Source organism: Ursus americanus, chromosome 2 (assembly GCF_024610735.1).
Source record: "Ursus americanus isolate L20-20 chromosome 2, mUrsAme1.1.p, whole genome shotgun sequence".
NCBI lineage: Eukaryota > Metazoa > Chordata > Mammalia > Carnivora > Ursidae > Ursus > Ursus americanus.
The window spans coordinates 16,305,600-16,332,858 of NC_142128.1; the positions used below are offsets into that span (position 1 = coordinate 16,305,600).

At 56.5% G+C, this 27,259-nt stretch overlaps 2 protein-coding genes across 7 annotated transcripts; both read right to left on the bottom strand.

Annotated features, from left to right (window-relative positions):
* Positions 1–1,671: 1,671 nt before the first annotated feature.
* Positions 1,672–7,611, bottom strand: ORAI3 (ORAI calcium release-activated calcium modulator 3). The gene is made up of 2 exons (XM_045786043.2): positions 6,543–7,611; positions 1,672–3,171 (listed from the first exon to the last, which is right to left on the bottom strand). Exons 1-2 carry the CDS (start codon positions 6,768–6,770, stop codon positions 2,512–2,514), a joined length of 888 nt encoding a protein of 295 aa, XP_045641999.1. The 5' UTR covers positions 6,771–7,611; the 3' UTR covers positions 1,672–2,511.
* A 1,086-nt stretch (positions 7,612–8,697) lies between these two features.
* On the bottom strand, positions 8,698–26,393 carry FBXL19 (F-box and leucine rich repeat protein 19). Of its 6 annotated transcripts, none has more exons than XM_045786039.2 (11): positions 25,998–26,393; positions 24,513–24,713; positions 22,973–23,116; positions 22,783–22,869; positions 22,471–22,689; positions 21,929–21,961; positions 20,170–20,681; positions 13,913–14,076; positions 13,666–13,827; positions 9,256–9,474; positions 8,699–9,152 (listed from the first exon to the last, which is right to left on the bottom strand). In XM_045786039.2, the coding sequence occupies exons 2-11, from the start codon at positions 24,687–24,689 to the stop codon at positions 8,974–8,976; spliced, it is 1,896 nt and encodes a 631-aa protein (XP_045641995.1). In that variant the 5' UTR covers positions 24,690–24,713; positions 25,998–26,393; the 3' UTR covers positions 8,699–8,973. The 6 variants fall into 6 exon arrangements, with proteins under 6 accessions (XP_045641998.2, XP_045641997.1, XP_045641995.1 ...); XM_045786038.2 differs by having other exon boundaries at positions 21,800–21,961; XM_087868607.1 differs by having other exon boundaries at positions 21,800–21,961; positions 22,471–22,704.
* Positions 26,394–27,259: the final 866 nt, after the last annotated feature.

The window sequence follows — 27,259 nt, forward strand, 5'->3', positions numbered from 1 at the left end:
CTGGCGTCGCACGTAATGCGGGGAAGGTTTTTCTGTCGCTATCCCCCTTGGGCTTCTAGCTGTTTAAGGTGCCCATTTGACAGATTGGGAGACAGAGGCCTGCGGCAAGTGCCGCATTTTACCTATACTCGACCCACCATTCGTGATTAAGTCAGAGGCTGCCTCAAAGTAATGTTGTAAGACTTGTGGAGCCTAAAGGCCCTAGAACAGGTATTGTGAAAAATAAACTGGTACGTACTGGAGATGGGCTGGTCGATTCTCCAAGCATCATGGTCCCAGTGCCCGCCGTTTTCAGCTGGGGTGGGGGGACCCTATGCTTACGTGGTCCCGCCGCTCGAGGGCAGCACCAGCCCAGGCGCTGAGGTCACCGAAGCCGGGCATCCTTTTCTTTTGCTGGGACGCAGGGCATCTTGGTTTTTGGGTAACGGCACTCCCAAGAGGCCCCGCGGCTTGAGCTGAGGATGCCCTAGCTTTCAGACATTTCCACCTACGTTAGTCCCTCGCTGTGTGACCTTGGGCAAGCCACTGACCTCTCTAAAGTTAAGATTCTTCCTCTGAAAAGATGTTAATTCCTGTCACGCAGGACTGTTGTAGGCGTCGGAACAGTGCAGGAAAGGTAGGCCTGGTTCATGCAAATTCACAACTCTAAGTAATAGGAAAAGAGAAAAGACGGACTTGACCGAGGTCTCACACGGTAAGAATAGATGAGAGGATTAGAACCCCTTAAAATTTTGAAGAAAATCAGGCTAAAAAGAATTTACATGAACGCATGGGTGGTAAGAGCAGATTCCTTTCTCTTGTCTCAGTGGAAAGGTATTGGCTTCTTATATCAGACAGAGATTCCCCATGCTATGGTAAATGTAGTCCGTTTTCATTGGCTTTGGGCAAGATCCTCAGCTTTCTCAGGCTTGTTTCCTTATCTCCGAAATGCAAATGATAAAGACTTGTCTCTTGAGGTGGTTGCGAAAGTTAAATAAGATTACCTAGCTTTAAGTATGTAGTAGCGACTCAAGAAAGTTACACCAAAAGAAACTTATTCTAAATCCACAATGGAAGAGATGGAGACTCTGGGCTCAGGAAAAAAAGGGCAAAAATTTTTAGCCTTGGAATAACTCAGTCTCCAAATCAGGAGCTACTGGCCCCTGTCAGCACCAGAAGGGGGTCATATCTGGAACCAGTCTTTCTCCACCCCCAGGTATACCTGCTTACACCTGGCTCTTAGAAATAAGTCACCTGGGGGCGCCTGGGCAACTCAGTTTGTTAAGCATCTGCCTTTAGCTCAGGTCATGATCCCAGTCCTGGGATGGAGCCTCATGTCGGGCTCCCTGCTCAGTGGGGCGTCTGCTTTTCCCTCTCTATTTGCACTCTCTAATAAATTAAAAAAAAAAACTTTTTTTTAAGATTTTGTTTGACAGAGAGAGACACAGCGAGAGAGGGAACACAAGCAAGGGGAGTGGGAGAGGGAGAAGCAGGCTTCCCCCTGAGCAGGGAGCCCGATGCGGGGCTTGATCCCATGACCCTGGGATCATGACCTGAGCCGAAGGCAGACGCTTAACGACTGAACCACCCAGGCGCCCCTACTAATAAATAAAATCTTAAAAAAAAAAAAAGGAGTAAGTCACCTGATCCCAAGGAGGCCTCCCCTTCACCCCATTCAAAGCCACAGGGACATCTGTGAAACACAATTTATTATACAAAACAAGGTGCATCAAAAACTCAGTGTCAGAATAGCTCTGTATTCCAAGGGCTAGCGACTGGAACTTCTCCCTTAAAACCTTCTCACCTCCACAACCCTTGCTTGGGAGTCAGGTTGGGCACACAGGCCCTTAGTCTCCAAAGATCTCCAGCCCTGGCCCAGGAGAGTGAGAACCGGACATAGAAGCTTAAGTGTGGGTCTAGGGCAGTGGGGCAGGCACTTGAACCCCCCAAAATAGGGAGGCTCCTTCTAGGAAAGGCTGGGCCTACATCTGTGGTAGAACCACCCAAATCCTTCTCTACAGCAACTAAAGCAAGAATGAGAATGTGGAACCCATCAAAATCTGGAGATGGGGAGAAGCTTCCCCCAAATGCCAACCATAAAGAAGATTCTACAAAAATAAAGCAAGGGTTAACTGCCTTCTGAGGCAGCTGGGTGGCTGTGTAACCTTCTGACCTCCACACCCTGTACAGGAGTAAGTGGCTACGGGTCAGCACCAAAGGTCTGACCAGGGTCTCCCTGCCTCCCCTCCACCTACCATGATCCTTGGACTGGAGACCTTCTACTTCCTCCCTTGCTTCTCCCAGCCCGATGTAGAGTGGACAGACTGGGACAGATTGACAGGGAGAATCCCTGGGAATGTGGAAGCTGCCCCAAGGCCCAGCCCAAAGGACCCTGAAGGCAGGAATCTGGTCTCTACCTGAGAGTGGCCACAAGAAGTGGCTCCAGGCAGGGGCAGGGAATGCGGTCTGTGGACCTGAGTCCTCTCGCAGACCAGAGGAAGGCAGTGTTTGCATCGGTGGCTACCATCAGCCTCACACGGCCTGCAGCTCCCCCTGCAGGCGACTCAGCTCCTCCAGCTCCTGCTTGTGGCGGTCGGTCTTGTGAGCCACCAAGGAGCGGTAGAAATGCAGGGCAAAGGCCACAAACACAAGCCCCACCGGTACCATGATTGCCGTGGAGGCCATGGCTGCTTGCCAGCCTGGTCCGTGGGCCCCTCCGGCCACACACGCCTGCCGAGGTGGGCAGGCCTCGGATGGCTCAGTCTGTGACGGAGTTATCGAAGGAGAGGACGGCTTGGAAGCTGGACTAAGGGAGGTGGTCGGCGGTAACAGAGTCCCAGGCACCTGGGAGGCAGGTACCACAGGGGCTGGTGTGCCCAAGGGCGTCCCAATGGGCACAAACTTGACCCAGCCCACCAGGACAACTTCAGCGAGGAAGAGGAAGGTGCCCAAGGCAGTGGAGAAGCCCCAGGCCAGCTCCACGTAGCGGTGGAGTCGCTGGTGTGGCGACTGGTGGACAGAGTTGAGGTTGTGGATGTTGCTAACAGCTTCTATGTGGGGCAGCAGACACGTGGAGACCATGAGTGCGAAGAGGTGCACAGCTACTAGCACGGTCGTGCAGGCACTGAAGGCCACCAGCAGGCCCGGCGGGTACTCGTGGTCGCTCTCCAGCTGTACCTCCACCATGGCCACCTGCGGGGACAGAGGAGCTGGCGTGAGCGCCCACAGCCTCTCTGGCTGTAGAGTGTCGTTTTGCCTGTTGGAGTGCATCATCAGCGTATCCCTAGGGCCTAGAACAGTGCCTGGCAGGAAGAAGGTGCTTAGTCTCTGTTGAGTGAATGAAACAGCCACCTTGGTAAGGCTCTGTGCTGTTCTGGCTTTGGTTTCTGCACCTGGCTATCGAGACGGCTGACACATCGGATGACACATTTCTGAAAATCTTACCTTGTTATGGGGGTTAGAAAAGCAGATTCTGGGGACGCCTGGGTGGCTCAGTTGGCTAAGTGTCTGCCTTCAGCTCAGGTTGTGATCCCAGGGTCCTGGGATCCATACCCACATCAGGCTCCCTGCTCAGCGGGGGTCTGCTTCTCCCTCTCCTTCCGCATACACACACACACACTCTCTCTCTAATAAATAAATAAAATCTTAAAAAAAAGTGGGGGGGGGGGCGCCTGGGTGGCTCAGTCATTGAGCGTCTGCCTTCAGCTCAGGGCTTGATCCCGGAGTCCTGGGATTGAGCCCTGCATCGGGATCCTCTGCTGGGAGCCTGCTTCTCCCTCTTACACTCCCCCTGCTTGTGTTCCCTCTTTCAATGGCTGTCTCTCTCTCAGTCAAATAAATAAATAAAATCTTAAAAAAAAAAAAAGCAGATTCCGGAGCTGGGCCGTCTGGGTTCACTCTCAGCTCTCCAAGCTGCGGAATCTTGAGCAAGTGACTTAGTTCTATGCCTCAGTTTCCTCATCTGGAAAGTGGGGATCGATAATGGCACCTACTTGCCTTACAGGGTTGTTGTAAAATTAAATGAGATAATGTACACCAAGCACTAACAGTAAGTGCTAGGTGTTTGTTGTTATTATTAGTGTTATTAACTGTTATTAATACTAGTGTTACTATTAGTGTTCTTAGCACTGTTAACAGGTTCCTTAGCGAGGCTCTTAAGAACACTGAAGTCCAAGGCCAGAGTCTGCAAATTGGTATACCATGAACCCAAGCCAACTTTGCACCCATGTTTTGCTTGGCTCATACAGTGTGTTTTTTAAGGAACTAGGTTGCACTTTTAAAACTCAAGAGATTTTCTATAAATATCCCTATTTCCAGATCCTCTTGAAAAATTGGAAGATCAGGTTACGCCAGACCCACATTCCTACATGTCAACTATCAGCTAGAGTTGAGTCATGACTGCTTCCTTTGGACAGGTCATGGGGTCTCCTGATAGCCACAGTCCCCACTCAGCCAACTTGACGCCCATAACACCTGCCTGTCCTTTGCAAACATTTGCGTTGATGATCCTATTCTAGAATTGTATACATTTGGATTCCAGAGCCAGACTATCTAAGTTCAAACTGCCACTTACTTGCTGTGGGATCTTGGACAGGTGTCTTAACATCTCTGATCCTGTTTTCTCATCTGTAAAATGGCCACAGCAGTGGTAACTACTTCATAGAATAATAAATGTGATACACATAAAAGCTGGTACTGCATGACATGGGATACTGGGATGTATTGCCCGGTACTACATGACAGGGCCATACAATTTGTATAATGTTATTCTAACCCAGGCTACCCAGATACCAGAATCTGGATCTTTCCCCATGCCTGGTTCTTGCAGGAACCATTAGACTGCTCTGGGGCTGGGGGAAGGAAGAAGATACAGAGCCTGGAGGGTGGTGGTAGAAAGACAAGGCTAAGTATTTTGGGAAATTGGGCCATGGCGAGGGTTAGCGGTTTTCTACAGACAGAGATCTGGGCCAGGCCTAGGCCTGGTTTCTCCCAGAGCCTGACCCAGCCTTGCTCTCCCCTGGCAGGACTGGGGCCAGTCCTGCCCCCAGAACCTACTCATCTGGCCTTTCGATCCTGCAGAGAAGGTCCTGGCGTTTAAGCTGTCACCCCAGCAACGTGCAAGTCCAGCAGCAGGCTGGATTGTCCCCTTGGGAACAGGCTGGACCATGAGATGGATGGGGGTGGGGACCTCCCTCAGCTAGGTCCATGAAGTCACTTCCTTCCCTCTGCAGTCCGTACAGGTGAAAGGGAGCCACCTCCCTGTCCCTAGCTGACCCCGCATCAGGAAAAGTGGGCTGGCCTATGGATCCTGGGCCCCCACATAGAAAACCATAGACCTTGGATGACCCCTAGGGATAGACTTTTCCTCTCATCATTCAAATACAGAGGCTTTGGTCAAGAGCAGGGCAGAGACTAACCCAAATCACCTAGTGCTGTGACCCCGTCCATCCCCATCTCCATACATTCCTATGAAGGCCCCCCTCCAGCTTGCTTTCTCCTTTCTCTCTATCATGATGGTGGAGAAACCCCGGACTAACAACAGTTCGGGGATCCAGGGGTCCTAGTTCATTCTTGGCAGAGGCAGTGGTCCACTCTGGGCCTTGGTTTCTATGCCTGCCCAATAAACAGGTAGTCCAAGCCATCTCTGATGTGTGTCTTGCTCTGACACGCTGGGATCTAGAGTTTGACAAGAATCAGCTCGTCCTGGGGCGGGTACTTGCAGGCTACAGAGGGCGCACCCTCTGATCTCACAGTTTCCCACTGGCCCTCGAGCGGTTGGATGCCTGTCCAGGGTCACACAGCTGGCCACAGGCCCAGAGGAGGCAGGGTTTGTGTCTGCTGACTCCTCCTGACCCTGGGACTCTTTCAGTCCCATTTCCTACCAGGCCTCCGCGGGGACCGTTAGCTGATAGCATCTTCCCACAGCTGCAGTGTATCAGCTGAGCAATCATGGATCAGCTTCCTCATCACCTTCTTCCCCCAGCGGCTTCCTCAGGGGCATCCTCTCTGCTCAAGGCTGTCCTGGGTGACACCGGCACTCTCTGTGACTGCTAGGGACTGGTCACCTTCCTGGGGACGGGCCGCCTTCCATTAGGGAACCACTGCATCCGGTTTATTTTGACTCCCCCAGTCCTGTGTATATTGCCCCCCCTTCCCCCGCTCTGATTTGCCTTTGAACCTCTCATGGGAACCTGGTCATGACTCCTGCCTGGGACCATGCTCCTCCCGGACCTCTCTGCCCCACCCTTGGATATGTAGCCCCCTTGGTGATTTGTCTCTGCTCATGACACCGTTGGGGCTTTATACTCCTATGGTCCAGTTTATGCTAGGAGTCTGTTTACACACACACACACACACACACGCACACACGCACACACACACGCACACACACACCCATAAAATGGAACAAACCTTAGGACCTTGTTTGTACTCCTTTACCTCTTAAAAACCCTTCTTTCCCTTTCCTCTGTCCGATCGCCCTCGGGCACCCGTTTGCTTCGCCCACGACCCCATGCCCCCATGGAGCCTCACCCCCACCCGGTGCGCCCCTGCCCTCCCCTCACCATGGCGAAGCCCGAGAGCAGGGCAGACGTGCGGCTGGAGGCTTTGAGCTTGGCCCGGCTGAGGTAGAGGCGGCGCCAGCTGAGCGCCCGCAGCGAGTGCTGACTGGCCCCCATGAGGTCCAGGTAGCCGCGGTGCACGAACTCTCGGTACGTGGCCGAGCCCGCGGGGCTCTCGGCCTCCGGGTTCAGCGGGGCCTGTTCGCCCGCGTCCCCCTCGCCGCCCTTCATCCTGGGGGCCGCAGCACTGGGCCGGCGTGGGGGGGGGTCACGGGGGGCCCGAGTCGCCCCGGGGGCCCCACGAGGGCCGGTCCAGGCCGGCGGAAGGCCCCATTCCCCGACGGGGCGAGCGGGGATGCAGGCGGCGGGCGCCCAGGTGGAGCGGGACAGGCGGACGTCTGCGGGGAGCCCTAGGGGCCGAAGCAAGACAGCAGAGGCCGAAACCGGAACTGGGGCGGAGGCGGAGCCGGAGCGGCCACATGATGGGGTGGAGCCGGGTGGGGGGGGAGCCCGTCGGCAGAGAGCCCGAGGGACCTCGCGACCCCAGGGCACCTATCACCCAGGCGCCCGAGCCCCAGCCTAGGACTGGGAGTTCCCGAGCCCTGGACAATTCGGTCACACTTGGACACCCCCTAGATGCCCAGATCTCCAAACCCCTCCCCGTAAGTAGTAAGCTGGGGGAAGGTGAACCCATCCACCTGTAGGGACCGCAGAGGGTCCGGCGTCATCAGTTCCGAGAAGCATGGGAGGTCCTAAGGACCCCCGGATCCATCCAAACAGCCCCCTTCTCCGGGAGGCTCCAAGGATGAGCACGCCGACTGTTCCAGCTCTTCCCCCAACCCAACGCCGAAGAGACACACAAGAACGCGGCGGCCCTGGCTGGAAGATTTTGAGTTTTATAGCAAACCGTATTGTACAGACCTGGGGCCCAGGGGCCCAGCCCGGCTGGGACCCCCACTTGCCCCCGCCGGGCTGCCTCCTCCCCCTCCCCCAAGCGGCCCCATCCTCAAGCCTTTCGCCATACCCAGAACCCCCTCCCCTCCGGCCTTTGGTCCGCCCAGTCCCTCCCCCCACCCTCGCACCTCCCTGTTACCTGAGGTATGTGGATAGATCCCCCCTCCCCTACATGGTACAACCCGGCTCCCCCGGGAGGCCTGGGCTGAGGGGCGGAACCCGGCCCCAACTCCTCCCCCCGGCTCCCCAAGCCCCGCCCCCGCCCCAGGAGGGGTGGGGGTGGGCCAAGAGTCTGTTACTAAGTTCCCATGGCAACTAAGAGGGGCCATTTCCAGCCTTAGCACTGGCTTCGGGAGGTGTCCATTGGCTGCTATTTCCATGGCAACCAGGAGTGGCAGTTCCCTGGGCAAATGGGATACAAGTTTCCATGACGATGAAAGAGTGGGAAGAGCCAAGCTGGAGGAGTCCCACCTTCCCCATCATTGGGCTGGCACCCCATCCCCACCCCCACCTCAGGTCAGGAGGGGTGGAGCTGCTCAATACAGTAAAGCAAGAGAGAGCCTGGGGGTGGCGCAGTCCAAGCTGGGTGCCCACCAGTCCAGTCTCAGTCCAAGCCGATCAGTCCCCTCACTCCGGCTCCCCCAGGTCCGAGGTTCCCCCGGTTCAAGTAACACTTCAGTACAGATGAATGTTCAAGTATTGTGCGGGGAGGCAGGTAGGGGGCTGGGGTACCCCTCACCACTCCCCTGGGCCACGCTGAACAGCGGGTAGGCCCGCGGCCCCCACTCCTCGCAATAGCTGCCATTGTCAGTGACGTTCAAGGAGTCAGGGTTGGGGGGGGGAAGGAACTGAAATCTTGGGAGGGAGTAAGGAGAGGGGTGTGACCCCCTGAGGGGGTACTACTGCCCCCACACCTGCTCTTTGCCCCCACCCCTCACTCAGCCCTGGTTTTCCCCTGGTTCCCCGAGTCCCCCCCCCCACCTCTGACACGTGGATCCCCAATTGCTCCTCTGGTTTCCCTTTTTGGCCCCACCCCCACCCCCCAACTCCAAGTATCTGGTCTTTGTTCCCTGAACCCTTGGTGGTCTGCTTTCTGCCCCCCCTCCCCCAGCCCATCCTCCACCTCCCCCAGCCCCCTGGCTCCCAGTATCCTGTGTGCAGATACCCTTTCCCCAATTTCCCTCCCTCAAACTTGCACCTTACCCCCCCTCCCACCATCCCTTTGGCTCAGCACCCCCCTGTACCTCTGACCCACACCCCCCAGGGGATGGACAATGAAGCAGGTGGAAGGGAGAGGGGATGGGAAGGAGAGACCCCCAGAGATATCAGTGCAGGGGGTAGAGAGGGGGGAGGCTGGCTCGAGTCCCTGGGCAGGAATCCCAAGTCATGAGGTGGGTAACCTGGCCTCCTGGCAGGGATAAAATGAAGGCCCGAGGTCCAGGCTCCTGATGAGTCCTGGGGGAGGGTGGGGGGCACCCAACTAGCTGTCCTTGAGAAGGAGCTTCTCCTCTGGGCAGCGGAAGGGGCCGGGGGGCCCAGCAGCTGCCAGCCGGGCACAAGCTTCAGGTGAGAGCTGGCGGCAGGAGCGCAGGTCTAGGCGGCGGAGGCGCGGGCAGCGGCGGAACAGCGGGAGGCAGTGGTCCGTGAGGCGGTGGCAACCTGGGGGGGAGGCAGTAGCAGCGGAGACCAGGACGGTGAGTACAGGGTGGGCACTGGCCCCGGGGAGCAACACACCAGCAGGATGGACAGACAGGATGCTTACCTGCAAGATTGAGGTGCACCAAGGTCTCGCGGAGGGGGGAAGTGGGGGCCGTGAGGAGGTGGACGCTGGGGTCCCCGACGTGGGCGCAGTGGCTCAGGTCCAGGGCACTCAGCTGGGGTGCGTGGCGCAGCAGGAGCCGCAGGGAGGCATCCGTCAGCTCCAGGCCCGCCAGGCGCAGCTCCGCTACCCCCTGAAGCCGCCCACGGCTCTCTGTTTGCCCTGGGCAGGCAGTTAAGAGGTCAGCACTCCTGGCCACTCCTGGGCCTGCCCCTAGGCCCCCAGACCAGCTGTCTCCACACTCCTGTTCCTCACCAGCCCCCAGACCCGCTTCCACAATAACAGAACCTCCACCTGTGTTCTCTACATGGCTGGCTCTTCTCCCAGACACCCGCACAACCTGACCTCATCTAATCCGTCCACTGCTCACATCACCTCCTCCGTGAGACCTTCCATGATTACTCCATTTGATACAGTAACATTCCACATACTCCTACCCCTTGCCTGCCATTACTGTCCCCCCTTTTCTCACCATGTGACCTATTTTTTTTTCTCTCCTCCCACTAGAATGTAAGTTTCACGAAAGCAAGAATTTTTGTCTTGTTCTTGCTCTATCCTTAGCAATTGGGATATCGGTGCTCAGTATATATTCACTCATCCGACAAATGCCTTCCCTAATGGAACTGCCACCCCAGGCTCCCCTCCTACTCCCCTCTCCTTCCATTAGTAACATCACCAGCTAGATCCCTTTCTCTCCATTCCCTGGGCACCCCCCCGGGACAACACTACTCTTGCATGAACTCCTGCCCCAGTCTCCTCACCCTGGTCCAGTCTCTCCTCTCCTTCCTGGCATCCAAAGAGAGCTGTGCTCAAAAACACAGTGGGGCACCATCCCTCCTCTACTAAAAACTCTGAGGGCACCTCCTTGGTTAGAACATTCCAGTTCCTATAAGGTCTCATCCCCGTCTCTGTTCCTAACTCCCCTTCCCATGCTCTGAGATTCTGCCCATGGACACCTATGTTCAATCCTATGCCTGGCAGGTGTCCCTGAGCTTAGAGACTGCTTCTTCCCTCACCTCCAGGGAAGAACTCAAGTCCCTCATCTCTACACCCAAAACATGCGGCCTGCTTTGCTTTTATTGTATCGACCACATTCCTGCATTTTAGGTTTTGAGAAGAGCAGGGAGGGGCAGAGGGAGAGACAAAATCTTAAGCAGGTTCCACGCCCAGCATGGAGCCTGGTTCCTTCTCAGGACCCTGAGATCATGACCCGAGCCAAAATCAAGAGCCAAACGGTTAACCGACTGAGCCACACAGGCACCCCTATGTTTTTTAAACTAAGTGCCTATGGTACACCAGCCACTGTTAATTGAGCACTCAGTGTGGGCCAGGCATCAGCTAAGGGGGCCAACTGGCAGCCTGCCCCAGGCCAGGGCTCTTCTGCATCCCCTGGAGAGCTGCCTAAAATGGTCGCTGGACCCACTACCAGAGGTTAGGGAACCTAAGGAAAGGCCTCAGAGTTCATTTTTCCACCAAGTTCTCCGGTAATGGGGATGCTGCTGGTCTGGACCGAGCTCTAACAACCACAGCTGTGTGATTATCAGTCCTGCTTACAGATGAAAACTCAGAGCTCAAATCATGAAAGCAATCTGTCCGCAGTCACATGACTGAAGTAAGCCGGTGCCAGACCAAACATACCACAATGCTATCTGCCTCCGAGGCACCGGCCTAGCCCATAGATAAACCAGATTCGGTATCTCAAACTCATGAAACGAGCCTATACAAATGGGTTACGGAATCTGCATTGCGCTGAAATTTTTCTTAACGACGAATGCTACCAAAAAGACGTTTCCACAAAAAAAATTTAGATAGAGCTTTTCTTTGAAAAATTCTAAGATCTGGCACTACTGGGCTATCCCTTTCACCTGAAAAGGACTAGCTGGGAACTGGGTTGCAAGGTGCTACTCCCTAAAATCATTCACCAAGCCCACCCCTTCTGTCACCTGCCAGGCCACCTGCGTGGACATTTGACTTGGCAAACTCTGAATTCTGCCTCGCTTTTTCCTTTGAGGGGCTGAGAGCCTGGGAAGGGGCTCCATCTACAGATGCCCTCAATCTTGGGCCACAGCTAAAAGCCATTAGAGGGAAGCAGGGGAAAGACAGGTCATGTCTGGCTTTGGCCAGGGGAAGAGGACATCTGCAAGGTCTCCCTGAGGTGGCAGCATGTAAGCTGGGCTTTCAAGGATTTGAACGTGAGGAGTGAGACAAGAGCAGGCCAGGCAGAGAGCAGCAGGGACAAAAATAAGGAAATAGAACTTTAAGTTTTGCTCGAGGAATGCCGCACAGAGCCAGGAAGCCAAGATAAGAAAAGTGGGTATAGAGACCCAACACTACAACAGGTCTTAAGGGCCTGGAAGGCTCATCTTTGCAAGCTCCTGAGGTCGTTGGGGCCTGCCAACCAGCACTTTTTCTCACCTCATGGACTCCACAGTTCCCAATGCCCACCTTCACGCCCACCCAAATTGTCCTGGCTCAGTTCAACTCCAGTGAGAGTGGGCGACGGGGAAGTTCTCGGGTCTAGCTCTGCCTGTGTGACTCGGAGCAGTCAGTCAACCCTTCTGAGCCTCTAGTGCCTTGTCCAAATAGTAAGAATCCTAGATGCTTCTCTACCTCCTTCCAAGGCTGCCATGACAGGGGGTGGGGGGGAGTGGTGGTGGAGTGGGAAGAAGGGAACTGAAAAGTGCGCTGTGAAAGCAAGGCTCTGGGGTGAGCACAGCCCCTGCCCCCCCACCCCCCCCCCAGAGCTTAGAACTCAGGGAGAGGAAAATGGTTTTCATCAAAACACTTCACAACCATGCAGTGACAGCTGGGAGGGAACTGCTCTCAAATCTCTAAAGGAACCCTGATCTCAGTGGGGGGAAGGATCATATCATGGAGGGCTTCTAGGAGGAAGTGGCATTTATGCTGAGGCCTGAAGGATGATTAGGTGTTAATCAGACAAAGAGGGATACAGCACTCTAGACAAAGAGGACTAAGCAAAGGCCTGAGGGCTGGAGGGAACCTTGGCAAGGACACTGAAGAGGCTGAAATAATGTGGGGATGGCATAGGTCAGTGGGAGCCAGACCGCGCCAGGCCTTAGCGACAAAGTATTAGTCTTTATCCAAAGACCACTGGGGGATTATGAGAAAGTTTAGAGCACCGGGGTGACATGAACAGATCTGCCCTTCCGGATGGTTCCTCTGGCATCAGCGGGGGCCAGAGAAGCTGTTGTGAGCATCCCACCCCATCCCATCTCCTGGCTAGACAAGGAACCCCCAGGCCTCAGGGCTCCTAATCCATACCTCCGTTGTGACCGGCCTCTACTCCCAGCATTCCCCTCTGCCAGTATGGGCCTCATACCCTACCAAAGAGCTGATTCATGGCCCACACTCCCTGGGACAACGCTGTCCCTTTCAGGACTCAGTTCAAATAGCACCTCCTCTCACTGCTCCCCACGCCCAACCACAGCCTCACCGTATCACCCTGTAACCTTCTATTTCTGATCCTCTCTCTTCTGCATTACTGGGGTTCTAGCTGGGTAGGGACTGGGGCTGAGGTCTCCAGGGCCCTACACTCCAGGGCCGAGGCCGGAGTATGTGTTCAGTAGGAAAAGCTGTCTTCACCTGACAGGGCACCTGGGCCTGACCCAGGGTGAAGAGGTAGCTGGCCTGACTTGCGAGAGGATGCCGCCACCCCGTGCAACCTTCTGAGTCAACCGGCTCCCTCTTTCTGCTCCATTCCCTCGGGAAAACCCTTATCCTTTCACCGTAGGGCAAGGGGGCACAGGGGCCAAATCTATTGCTCAGCCATGCCTGTACTGGTCCACACCTGAATTTTAAAAGAATGTTAAATTAACTGCCATCATTTAAAAATCAAGGCGATTTCACAGGAACATCCACGTGTCTGGCTCCTCTTGACAAGGGGGAGTGAGTGACAGGCCATACTGGGCCTGCATTCTTCCATGGCCATTGTCGCTGCTCCCCTTGGAGGCGGCTCTCCACGAGTGCCCACCACACCCAGGGACTTCACTCCTACCGGCCATCGGCCATGCCCCCGGCTTCTTTCCAAATTCTTATGCCATTCTCCTGTCCTATACCGTGTTTCATCGCGTTAACTGTCTCCCCTCGGGAGGGCAGGGGCTATCTCCCCTTCGCCCCTCTTCCCTCACAGCTTCTATCACAGGGCCCAATGCCCAGCAGGTAAGTCAACAAATGAACGGTGGCCAAGCAAGGCCTCCTAACCAAACTCTGTGTTCTGCCCTTTCTTTAAATCTCTTAATATCCAGCATGAGTTGGAAGAGATCCTGGAGGCCTCATGCCTCCCCCCTTCTCCCTGCCCAACCCATTCTACACATGAGCCAACAGACGCCACACCTGGTTTGGTGTCTGGTGGAGGCAAGAGCAGCTCGCGGAGCTGGGAGTCTTTAACATCCTCAATCCAGCGGAGGTCCAGGAGCCGCAGGGCCGGCAGTGGGGCTGAGCCCAGGGCAGAGACAGAGAGCCAGGAGCAGCCGGAGAGCACCAGCTCCTGCAGGCCTGGGCGGGGGACGTCAGGAAGTTGGTGCTCCATCCCAGGACTGTCTCCCTCTTCACCCTGGCCTACCTCGCCATCCCGCCCTACCTTGCAGACGGTTCAGAAGCCACATGAGCTGCTTCTTGGAGACACCTGTCCAGCTGAGGTCCAGGGCTCGGGGCTGGCGACGAACCACACCACTGAGCATGGGTGGGGTCAGTGACTTTCGCCGGCTCAGGTCCATTCGAGGCCACAGACGCTTGTCATAGCACCTATCAGCCACAAGAGGGAGACAGAGCCCTCAGCTCTTAGGGAACCCGAGAAACTCCCCATTTCAGAGCTCATTCACCACAGCTCTGTCCTGGCTCACAAAGACAGCAGGGGTGGCAGGAAGTACCCCAGCCTCAGGCCAAGAGCCCTGGGTTTGGGGCGCAGTTTTATCGCTAACTGGATGCGAGACCCCAGGCAGGTCCATCCCTCTCCCTGAGCCTCAGACGCTCCACTTGTAAAACGAAGATAATGATCCAGACTCAGCCTGCCCCACAAGGCTCCCGTGAGATCAAATGAGGTCATTACAGTTTGTAGACCTTACAGCTTATAAAGCATTCTGCTACACAATCACCCGACACATTGTATTTGATGTAACACCAAAGGGATCTGTCAGCAGCCCCCACCACCCCCACCTTGTGCTTCTGGAGTTCTCCCTAGCTAAGTTATGGTGACTCGTGGGAACTTCTCATCTCCTCTCTTCATCTCCGCCTTTGAGCCACATCTGCCCCATTCTGATGGCCAGCTGCCCAAGGCTCGACTCACGGCCCTGTTACCTCCTGTCTCGGATTACTGCGTCCCTCGACTAGAATGCAGGCCCTACCAGGGCAGGACGGCATGTCCCCTTCGGTAGTGCCAGCACCCAGCACTGTGCCAGGGGTTATCTGTCGCACATCCGTTGCATGAATGAATGGTGCGAGGCCGGCGTGAAGTCCCGAAGCTTCCACCGAGCACTGCCCCACAGCACATGTCATCTACAGCTTTCCGTTTATCCACTCGGTGTTTATGGAAGGCATGGTGGGGCCCAGGAATCAAAGTTCCAAAGGCGAATGAGGCCTACACAGAAGTTAGACAGCTTTCCTGATCCCTGACAGCCCTGATGGGTCCAACATGCGGTGAACCAGAGAAGGGCTTCCCAAACGTATTTTACCAAGGAACCCTTCCCCTCCTCTCCCAAGGTCATCTGTGAACATTTCGTGGCACACCACAAAGTTCCTCGAGACTCAGTCTGAAAACTCTCTTCCAGTTCTCAAAAACATGTCAGGAAATTCCCACTGGGCTAGACGGACGGGGTCAGAGGCCACAGGGGTGGGGAAGGCCCAGGAAGCTGGGTCTCCCCTCCCTCCCACCGCCCATTCTGAGGACTTGCCCTTGCAGAAGCCCTGGGCTGGAGCAGCAGTTACCAACTCCAGTTAGTTGTTAGCCCCTTCTCTCAGAACATGAATTTATCTTCCAATCGATCCCCTCCTTGCACTCAAAACCAGTATTGCTTCACATAAAAATGTTAACCTTAGAAATAAGTACAATAAAAACCACGGGGGGGGGGGGGCTGTTAAACCCTGGGCAGGCATCGCTGTGGCTTTAGGCTACTACCTAAAGACTATTTTTGTTAAACAGGGAGATAAGTATTAGAGAAGTGTTAAGGACACAATAGCACCCAATGGAGAGACTTCCTTTTCAAAACTAATAGAAGGATTAAGCCATGGTTTTGTGCCACTTGAAGCTACCAGGCGTTCTCCGCAGAGCCCCGTCTGACATTTGAGGGAATTACTGGGGGCACACACACTACAGCTTCAGTCCAAACAACTCCACTTCTCGGTCCCACCTACCGCTCCCCCCCCCCCCCATATTCTAGCCTCTCCCTCTCCTGGTTCCTTCCACTCAACCAACAACCACTTGCAAATCTTTCCAATGATAAAACAGAAAAGGAAAAAAACCCAACCTACCCTCAACCCAGCTTCTGCCCCTTTTCTCTTTCCACTCAGTGAAATCCTGCCCACTCCCACCCAGTCCTGAGTCTCAGCTCAACTGCCACAATCACCCAGAAGCCCTTGTATCTTCCATGGCTAAAAAGGAACCCTTTCCCCTGGGGGCACACACTGGCCCCCACCTGCTTCTGTATCGTACTCCACAACAGCCACACCAAACCACCTGCCCGCCGATAGACCAACAACGCTGCCTGGTGCCAACATACACTGGTACATGTTGTGCTTCTGCCCGAAACGCCAACCAACCCAGAGCTTTCAACGCTCAGCCCCAGTGTCTCCTCTTCCAGGAAGTCTCCCATGACTTTTCTTGGCTTGAACGAATTGGTTCCTTTGCCCTTGAATGACCAGGACACTGGGTTTAAACCTTAGCATGGCAGCCAACAATTGCTCAGGGCCCTACGGATCCTAGGTGTCCAACCTCTGCTGGGCTCTCAGGAAACGGGGAAAACACAGCCGGTCCACAGTAACTGAAGCAGCAAGGGATATAGTAAGAGTCAATGAGAGCACTGGACAGGGAGCCTCCCAAAAGGGTAGATGTTCCCGATGGGGAAGCACCAGCATCCAGGCCTGGGACAGAGAGAAAACGGAACACTCGGGGAAACTCAGGCAGCAGGAACAAAGGGCAAGCCATCATCTCCCCTAATTAATGAGGAAGATGGGGATGACGACGGCATCAATACCTAGAGTTCAAGGGTTTCCTGTGTGCCTGGCACTGGTCTGTGCATTACGAAGTTAACTCACAACAGCCCTAGGAAGTAAATACTGTTACTATAACCTCCTTTTTAGAGTTAAGGAAAATGAGGCCCAGAGAGGTTGAGAAACTTGCTCGAGGTCCCACAGCCACTAAGTGGCAGCAGAGCCAGGCTTTACCCCAAGCCGGTCTGGACTGAGAACCTGAGCTGTGTCTGAGGAAGAGGCAGGGGGAGACGCTGCAGAGGTGGGCACGCTGTGCCAAGGCAGACCGCAGTGCCAGGCGGGACTGTTGTTTAGTGCAGTCACTGAGGGACTGTACATGTGCAAACATCCAACAGGGCTGTGGGAGTTCACTGTGAGGGCAGCAGGGAACCATGGATGGGTCCTTTCTAAGCCGCGGAATGACGCTAAGTTGAGGGGCAGGAAGAATTGTTAAGAGGCACGGCCTGCCCTCCTCCAGGGGCATCAGGGCTTGATGTCCAAGTTCCCTAACCCAGTTTACTTTTCCCTAGACTCCAGCCGCCCCGACAGAGTCAGCCCCCTATTAAGCCCACCTCCCAAATCTGAAATTCTGGTCCTAACCCTCTGTCTTGCAGAGGCCCTTTGGGGATGCAGAGGCACCAGCCCCAGTGGTGTCTGGCAGGAGCTCATGCCCTCCTGGGCTCCCTGATGCCACCACTGTCCTATCCACCCATCTCCAGGCCTTTATTCCCAGCCCCAACTGGCCTTGACCTTGGGGTCCAGTCCCTTCCTTGCCAGCCTCTCTGCCCATGTCCTCCAAAGTTCCAACCCTCTTTCTGGCGCCTCAACAACTCCGCCATGCTTCCTCCGCCTGCTCCCCTCCCCTCACTCTTGGTACATTCACTTTGCCTCCCGGTCCCAAGAGGAGATAAAAGCCACCAGACAGGAAAGCCTGCAACTTCCTGCTCTCCCACCTACAACTTTCTCTCCGTCTCCACCCTCACTACCTCTTTCCACACACCATCCTGATTTCCTCACTTCCTTCCATCCATCCATCCATCCATCCATCCATCCATCCAGTATTGTCTTAGAATCTACTGTATGCCGGGCGCCATCTTAGAAACTAGGGACACAGCAACCAACAGACCAAGTCCCTTCCTTGGAGCTGATGTCCTCAACCCCACGTGACCTGGCTTTAGTCCCCTACTCCCATGTAGCACAGCCAAGGACACCAGGGCCTCATGTAGCGAATCCAGCTGCCACTTCTGGTCCTTGGTCTCCCATGACCTCTTGCCAACATCCTACACTACTCACTCCTTCCTCAATCTCTCTCCTGCAGGACACCTCCACCACCTCCTCATGTCTCTGGCTGCTCTTTCTCTAACTCACAGATCCTGACATTCTGTCTTCTGCCCTCCTTCTTTGGGGAAAACTTCCAAACCTGGATCTTCCGAGCATCAGACCTGTATATCTATCTGCTGTCCTGCCAGCTCCTGATCGGCCCACAGGCCTTTTGGACCCAACGTGTCCCATCTGAGCACTTCGCTTTCCCGGAACCTGCCCTACCTCTGGTATTCCCGACCCTGGGGAACGGCACTGCTGCCCTCCCCGGCTTGTGGGCCAGAAACTCAGCTGGAGAGTCGTCACCCTGGTGCTCTCGCTGCCATTTAGTTACCAAACACAAGGCCTTCTGCTTCTTAAAAAATTCTCAGCTCAAGTCCCTCCTCTCGACTCCTCCCACCCCTACTTCAGTGCCTAGGCCTGACAGAGCCGCCTGACTGGTCCCATCCTACCTCTGCTCTGCCCTACCCTTGTCCTGATCAAAACCCACCATTTTTTTTTTAGTGTTTAGTACCTTTCAAGTACTGTGCTAAGTGCTTGGCAAGAACCACGTCGCTGAATCCCCACAAGGTATCAGTAGGAACCCCAGACTACAGATGAGAAAGCAGGCCTTGAAAGGTATAGCTCTCCACCCACAGCCAAACACTCAGGCAGGACAGCAGTCACAGCCGATGACACCCATGGGTGGCAGACTCCAGGGCCCAAGCTGGAAATCCCTGTGCCGTCCGGCCTCTCTGCTTCGTCCACTTCAGGTCACAAGTCTCTCCTTGTAGAAATGAAGTCCTCTTCGGGCCTGCATCCCACGAGCCAAGCACAGAGCTGGCCTTGAGAAGGCCTCAGCAAACATATTCTCAATCACTAGGTGCGTGGGGGGGTGGTGATCCCCAGCAGCTGCTCTCTTTGCTTCTATGTTGCAGGCTGACTGGGAGCTCTTCAAGGGCCCAGGCCCACGTTCTGAGGATGCAAAGTCTGTGCAGTATTTGTAACTGAGTGAATAATACTGGTTATAGTTAGGGCACTGAGGAGTTTCTATCTCCCGGGTACTGTCCTCGGTTCTTTATGTCTGTTAGCTCCCAAAAACGCTACGAAGTAAAGGCTTTGGTTCTCCTGGCTTACCAGATGAAGAAGAAACTGAGGCACAGAGAAGTTAAGAAATGAGCTCAGCGGCCGTCAGCTTATCAGGGGAAGAGTAAGACTCAACCACAGGCAACCTGCCTCCGGAGCCTGCACTCCCACCCTCTCAGCTCTCCAGCCTCCCCAGAGACCACAGGTGTCAACCAGTGCCCCAGAGTCCCAGGGAAAAGGAGGGGCATCCGAGTCCAGCCACCAGCTTGCGCTGTGACTTCAGGGGTCCCTCATTCTCCCCCAGCGCTGCAATTGCGAGGAACAAGTCAGCCCACAGTTTGCCACGTGCCCACCAGGATGCCCGCTAAGCAGTAAGGCCTGGGAATGAGGCTGAAAGTACTCAGTTAACGAAACACTTCGTGGGCACCTCCACTGCCCCCGGCCCACGCTGGGAACGCACAGATAAAACAGACACAGTGTCCGCCCCACTCTACCCAGCGATGTGAACTTGACCGTGAATAAAGGAGTGAAGGCTTGTCGACATGCGGAAGGCCTCCGTGTGCTCTGCGAGGGGAACAGGGTGCTGTGGGAGTCTGAGGGGACTGGGGGAGGATTCTGTCGGGGGCAGGAGCGAAGAGGAAGACCAGGGGCTCGGGAGGATGACCGACATTTCTGAACAAACAAGGCTCAGGAAGCAGTGGGGAGATGTGGGGGGTGGCGAGGGTAGGACAAGCAGAGGGAGCTGGGGGCGGCTCTGGGGCATGAAGCAGGGCCAAGGGGAGTCAGGAGGCTGAAGTACGGCTACCTCGGAGAGAGCAGGGGCCACCCCCTACGTGTAAATGGGACCTCTAGTGAGACTGTCCTCAGGAAAAGGACTGTGCAAAGCAAATCGGGGGACGCACTACAGCAGGTAGCACTCTGCTTGCTGCATAAACACTCGTGAATGACGGTTATTAGGAGAAAAGATTCTGGAGCCATGGGGCCTGGGTTCAAATTCCTGGTCCTACTACCTCCTCTCCACACCCCTGACCTCAGCTTCATCTGTAAAAGGAAATAATATGGTACCCACCCTTGCAAAGTTGTTATGAGAGTTAAATGAGCTCCAACAATGGCAAGGAGCTTGCACGCAGCAGATATGGAAGTTACCGGACTAGAAAACGTACGTATTGCAGGAGTATTATCAACCTAAGAGCAGGACCCAGAGAGGTCACAACCTGCCGCTGCAGGTCATACGGCAAGTAGGAACCCAGCCCCATCCAGGCCACTCACCAGCGGCTCCAAGTCCTGCAGACTCGCATGCAGATGCACAGCTCTCGGGGCCCGAGGTGCTGGAAGACACGAAGCCAGGCGGCGCGGGGCAGGGGGTGGTCGGATCCAGCAGCCAAAGGCAGCGTGTCGGGCTCAGGGCTTCGAGGTGGGGGCCGCACCACGTGCCTCTCCAGCTGTGGGGGCCGGGGCGGTGGGGCGGGGCCCAGGGGCCAGCTGAGGAGGGGCCCCCCACTGCCAGGGCGCACAGCCCGCCGCCCCCCGCGGTTCTCCTTCTCGCCCGAGCTGCCCCGGGCTGGCCGTCGCCCATTCCGGGCCTCGCCAGGGGCCTCGTCCTCACTCAGCGATGTGCCTGAAGAGTCAGAGTCGGAATCCGAGTCCGAGGACGACGAGGAGGTGTCAGGCACCCGCTCCAGCAGCTGGCACATGCGCTTGAAACGCTCCAGCTTCTCCCGCTGCGGCGACGGGGATGGTGCTGCCGGGCCCTCGGCCGAGGCCAAAGGCGGCTTTGGTTTCTGCAAGGAGACGGGGAGGCTGTTCTAGGGCCTGACGTGCCCTTTCCCACCTCCCCGCCCTGAGGACTCAGCAGGGCACGAGCAGCCCCAGAGACGGTCCTGAGTTCCAGCCATGGCTCTGCCCCCGAACGATGTGCGGCCTCAGCCACATCAGGTCCCTCTCTGGACCTCAGTCTCCTTATCTGTCACGTGAAGGCACTGATTCAAAAAATTAGAAGCCTAATGGGTTTCAATAGCTTATGAGTTTCCAAAGCCAATGCAACATGGAGAAAGGTTAGAGATGTGGTTTTGAGTATCGGCTTGGCTACCAACTCTCTAACTCTCTGTGTGACCTTGGGAAGCCCCGGCCTCATCAGCTACAACACGAAACGCTGGATTAGATGATTCCGAGTGTCTATTCGAAGATGTGAGAGGGACGGAGCACCTCATACTCACGGACTCACATCCTCACAGTGGTCCAACGGAGTGGCAACCTGGCCACTTTTCTTACACTCGAGGAAACTGAGGCTTAGAAAGACAAAGTGACTTGCCCGAGGTTACAGACTGACAAATGGCAGAAGCAGGATTTGAACACAGTCAGGCCGACCCTTACATTCATGTGTCAGTGCAAAGTGACATCTGAATTCTAGCTTTGTGGTGTGACCTTGGGCAAGTCTTTTAACCTCTCTGGGCCTCATCTTCCTCAAATCTAAGTACATATCACAGTTCACAAATCTCATTTACTTTCATTAGATGTAAACAGTTCTGTGGGATGGGTGGATAAGGTAGGTAGTATCATCTCCTTCACAGATGAGGAACCGAGGCTCAGAGCAGCTGACAAGTTGCCAAGACCACACAGGGAGTCAGTGAGCAGGGATTTGAACTCAGTTCTTTTCCCTTTAAGGTTTGGAAAGATGACGCAAATGGGTCAGATGACACCCCAAGGGTTCCTGGAAAGTCCTGTGGCCTGGCCCCAACCCACCTCTCCCCCTCCACTCTTCCCAGGGGTCCAGATGCCCATTGTGGCCAAATGGGGCAGGGGCAGGACAAGGTGAGCAGGAAGGGACAGATCTCTGTCTCCAGGGTGGAGGGTGGGGCAAGGAAAGGTGGGAGGGGGAGGGAGGAGGTCCCCGGCACACCTCCCAGTTCTCGGGAGGGAGCCCAGGGTGGCAGGACGAGAAAGCCTGGCTCGGATTCAGAACCCTGGGGGGCAGAAGGCCGGGGCCGCCTGGGTCCGATCCTCGGAGGAGGCAGGCGTCTCCACCCACCTTCTTCAGGTGCCTCTCTCGGCCTCCTTTCACCTACCAGAGCAAGAGGGAAATATGGGGAAAGGGAGAGACCCCATTAGCCCCTCATTGTCCACAGAACTAAGATCCATGCTCGATTCTTAGACTACAAATCCCAGAAGCCCCCATCTCAGGAAGAACTCTGAGCATGCTCACCTTCCAACCAGTGTCTTGGCTCACTGAGCATGCTCTCGTCTTCTCTTTCTTCCCCCTCAGGCCCTTTCCAGCCCCTCCTTCCTCCTCTGTAGCAGCTAATTTGAGCACGCTCTCTCCCTCCTACCTGAAGCACCCAGGGCTCCCAAAGCTTCCCTGCCTAGTGCCACTTGCCGCTCACCTGCACCTCTCTTCCCCACCGAGCATGCTCCACCCTCCCCCACCCGACATTTCCTGAACTACATCCCCCAACAACCCCTTGGGGAACCCACAGAGCGCAGCCTCCCAGGCTCACCCTCCCCAAAAAGGAACTAGACTACCGCTCCCAGAATCCCTTGGACTGGACCTAATGAGCATGCTCCCTGGCTCACCTTTTTCCTTGGGGTGGGGGGCTCATTCCCTGCCTCCCTCTCCTTTCTTTTGGGGGGCCCAGGCACGTCCTCTGGGGGGGGCCCAGCAGGTAAGGGGCCCTTGCGCCTGGGTGGGGGTGGTGGAAGCGGCGGCTCCTCCGTCAACTTCCATCCACTCCCCAGGCTGGCGCCCTCCTCGCCGTTGTCAGCCCTGCGGCGGCCTGGTCCCTCACCTGTATCCTGGGGAGATGGAAGCTGGGGTTGAGGTTCTCTCCAGCTCCCCAACCCACTATCTACACAGAACACAGCACCCAGCCCAGCCCCTACCCCTACCTTGCTGGTCCGGCCTTCCTGGGTGCAGCGAGGGCACTCCCAGCAGTTAGGGATCTCCGCATTGATGACACCCTCAGCCTTCCCCATCTGTAGGCAGAGGGCAGGGAGTGGATGTAGAGTGCCAGTAAACCCAGAGGCGGCACTCCCCAGGGCCATCACCTTCAGACTCCGGGGCCCCCAGGGCCATCACCTTCAGGCAGCCAGGGTGGACGATCTCATTGCAGATTGTACACTCCATGAGGCTCAAACCAAATTTCTCTTCCTCTCCCTCTACTGTGTCCTCCTTCCCAGCCTCCCCACACAAGAGGCACACAGCTGTGTGTGGGAGCACGGGCTGTTGGGGAAGAGGGAATATTAGGGACCCCGAAAGCAAGCGACAGGGGTAAGACCCTTCCTTCTGGGGAGCCTGGCCGGTTGCTGGATGAGCTTCAGAACCCATGGGTCAAGCTAGGTCAAATCTTGAATTTGTTCCTTTTTGGCAGTATGACCTTGAGCAGATGATTTAATCTCCTTACGTCTGTTTCTCCATCTGTAAAATGGGGCTAGGCATTCTTCCTTTGTAGGACCTCTGGAAGAATGAGATCATGCAGGGAGGCACTGGACACATAGTTGTTATCACCGCTGCAAATGTTGCAACTGGAGTCAGGGTCTGTGTGCGTGACCCTGAAACTGGAGCTGGCTTTGGGCAAGGACAGAAATCATAGCAAGTATGACAATATTGTTGAAAGACAGAGCTGCAGGGGATGCGGCCGCGGCTTGGGATGATTCTGAGTTTGCACAATGGGCAGCCCAACGGTTGCTCTGGACCCTACAATGAATCAGGTTTTGGCAAAACTCCTGGGAACGCTAAAGGCAACTGGCTGGTCCTAGGGGAGAGCAGCCCTCAGACAACTTGACTTTGGGTGGGGGGCAGGATAATACAGAGTCATTTGAGGGATGCTGAAGGCTGGGAGACAGGCCCAAGAAAAAAGGAGGCAGGGAAAGGAGGAATGGGAAAGTGAGGCAAGGGTTGGGGGACAAAGAAAGACAAAAGGGGGGCCGGAGGGTAAAAAGGCAACAGAGGGGCTAGAGGGAAAAGGAGGTGGTGGTCCTCCAGGAGGGGGTGCAGGATGCCCCTGGCTCCTCAAGGCTGCTGGAGAAGGGCCACGTTCTCCCCCTGAGGGAGCTCAAAGAAAGAAACTCATGTTCCCGATACCTACTGGGTGCTGAGCACACTCACATCCATGCTATTGCTTAATCTTTACGACTCAGCAAAGGAAATGTTTCACAGAAAAGGTACGTTGAGGTTCAAAGTGTTTGTTCAAGGTCACACAAAGGGTAAGCCTGGCTTCCACTCCGAGACCACTCTGGCAGGTGAGGAAGAGGCCAGAGAAGGCTAAGACCTATTCGCTTGGGCCAGCTCCGGGAGTGGGCCCCTGTGCACAGATTCCTCTAAGGAGGAGTCCAAGTGGGGCTGAGCTCCCTACAAGTCTGTGCCTCTGAAGCCGGAAAAACATGAAGATAAGCACGGGGTCAGATTCTTTGGGGTGCCCTATCATTGCCCCCAGCTTAGAACTGGCAACAAAAATGGGCCTGGTGGACGTTTGAACAAAACAGTGAATGAATGCGTGAACAAACAGCAACTCTACAGTGTGTCCTAGGAAGCAGTCACCCCAGAAAGGCGCTTGGGCCAGCTGGGGAAGGCCACCCAAAGCCCCAGGGGTGTCGGATGTGCTGGGGGCAGAACTCACGGCAGTGCACTGCCGGAGCAGGCACGACTGCTTCATGCGCCCGGGCCCCCCGAACTTCTTCATGTCTCGGCAGAAGTGGCAGTCCCCGCACTCAGTTCGCACACAGGCCCGGCAGCGGCGGCAGCGGGTTCGGCGTCGGCGCGCTCCGGCCCCCGGCCCCCGGCTGCTCGACGACATTGGGGGCGTCAGCAACGCCGAGGGCTGTGGGTGAACGGAGACAAGGTCAGGTGGGCCCAATGAGGCCCTGGCTTGGGAAACTCCTGGCAGCTCCCCCCATTCCTAGGCAGCCAGAGCTTGCTCTCCAACCCCGGGAGACAAGGAACAAGGACATCGTCCCTCCCGGGTTGGGAGTGGGGTGGGGGCGCACCACTCCCTCTACTCAAGGCCTCTCTCTCCCAAGTGCACACCTAGCTCCTCTACGAGTCTGAGAACTGGCTTCCTGACCTCACTCCTCTTTCCTCTAACACTTCCTCAGCACCCCCTTGCCTAGGCCGGGGAGGAAAAAGGGACTGGGGCCTCTGCACTGACACCCCCACACCAAAGCTCCTTGGAAAGCCAGGTCTCCTTGCTTGTGGAGTTACCTTAGAGAGGCCCCAACTCTTCCCCTGGTATCCAAACGTACTACACGCCACGCATTCCCCAAACTACAATTCCCCAGACTTACCTTCAAGATACCCACAAATTCCTGGGTAGAAGCTCTAGACCTTTCTTCCTCCTTTCTCTCTCACACACAACTACCACCAATCTCTCTTGCCCCAAAACCTATACATTGTCAACAGATCCAATGGGATGCTTGCCCTCCCCCATCCCCAGGGCTCTGAGACACCCCCCCCCCATGCTGCTTCAGAGCCCCTCCTCTGCCCAAGATCTCAACTGCTCTGCTCCCTACAGAGCTCCCTCTGTCCCAAGACACCCTCCTCTTGGATCTCTCAGGTCAGCTTGGGCAATCTCCCAGATTCCCTGGGATTCTAGAATCCACCCTGACATCTCCACAGAACTCAGGATGGCCTCAGTCCTACATGTCTTCTCCCCCACCCCCAAGCTTCCCAGGCTACTTTCCATCCCTAATTGTCTAGAATCCCTTGGGCTCCCCTTCCCATGGAAACCAGATCCTCCAAGATCCCATACAGACTCAGCAGGCCTGGAGGGGTCTCTTCGTGGCCAGAGTCTTACCCTAGCATCCCCCTTTCCAGGGACTTACAGACCCATCCATGGGGGGAAGGGGCCCTCCAGCGCTCCAGGGGAGGGGCCTGGAGGGCGGCGACTGCAGGCGGGGATGGGGGTCTGCAAGGGGAAGCAGGGTCTAGGAAGGAAGGCCAGTTCCCCAGGGTTGAGAGGTAACAGGAAGGAGGGCTGGAGATGAGGAGTTTGGAGCAAAGAGAGGGCGAGGCTGGGGGCGGGGAAGGTAGAGAGAGGTCGGGCTCAGGATGAATGGGAGTGGGAGCTGCCCAGGTCTGGGGGTGAGGAGGAGCCGCATGAACCCACCTCACACGTGTCCCGGGAGCCATCTCTCCCTTCTCGGCAGCTCCCGGCGGGTCGGCGGCCATCGGCGGCGGGGGGGCCGGGCGGCGCGGGGCGCGGAACGCTCAGAACGCCGGGGTCCACGGCCCCCCGAGGGCGCTCGGCCCCTCCCTCCGGCGGAGGCCGGGACGGCGGCGAGTGGAGATGGGGGACGCCGGGGGCGAGGCCCTCCCACGGGCTGCGGCGCGGCCCTTCCAGGGGGAGGTCCTGCTCTGGGGGGCTCAGTCCCTCAGCCCCCCCAGGCCAACGGGGGCTCCTCGGGCGCAGGGTGCTCAGCTTCTGCCCGGGCCCCACTCCGTCCGGGGTCCGAGTCACAGCTCCCCTCCCCCCACCCCGCCTCTCCCCAGCGCCCCCGGCCCTTTAACTGGCCTCTTCCCGGCCCCCACTGCCCAGGGGTCTAGGGCCAGGCCTGGGCCCCCCACCGTTTCCGGGGTTCAAGCCCCGCCCACCGCCGGTTCCCGGGGAGGGGGGGGTCCCTGTAACCTGCCCCCCTCCCCTGGGCCCGCCCCTAGACTGCGGCCCCCTGCCCTAGGGCTACGGGGCTAGTGGAGGGGGGTGAAGGAAGCTGCTCCGGCCCCGCCCCCCCAGCCTGCGCGCGCCCCCGCCCTCTCCCCCCTCCCCCCAGCGCGCGACCTTCCAGAGATAGGGATTTAAATAAAATTTGAATAAATCCCCTTCCTCAAGCCGGAGGGTGGAAGGAAAGGATGGAAGGGGGCAGGGAAAGGGGGAGGGGGCAATTGGGGTGCCTCAGCCCCCCTGGTCCCCCGGCCCCGCGCTGCTTCGGCCCGGGGCCCTGGCCGCCTCTCTCATCCCTCCTGAGCTCCTTCCTCCTTCCTCCTCTCTTCCCCCACCCCTCCCTCCTCCTTCCCTCCTCCTCCTCCTCTTTACTCCCTCCTTCTCCCAGAGGAACCCCGCCCCCTGCCCCCTCCTTTCCCCACCACCTCCACTTTCCAGGACGAACACACGCAGGGCACGACGGAAATCGTAGTCCTGCGGACGCCGTTGATACCGTGGGAACAATGGGATGCTGGGGCCAGCGGGGACTACAAGCAAGATGGCGGAGGGCGTGCCAAGCCGGGAGCCGAGGGTGCCGGGAGTTATAGTCCGGTGGCCCCGAGGCTCCCCGTTGCAGAGGATAGAGAAGGAGCGGCAACGATGACTACAAACAAGATGGCCTTCTTCCCCGACCCGACCTCCTTCCCAGGCACTCACACGCCCTCCTGTCC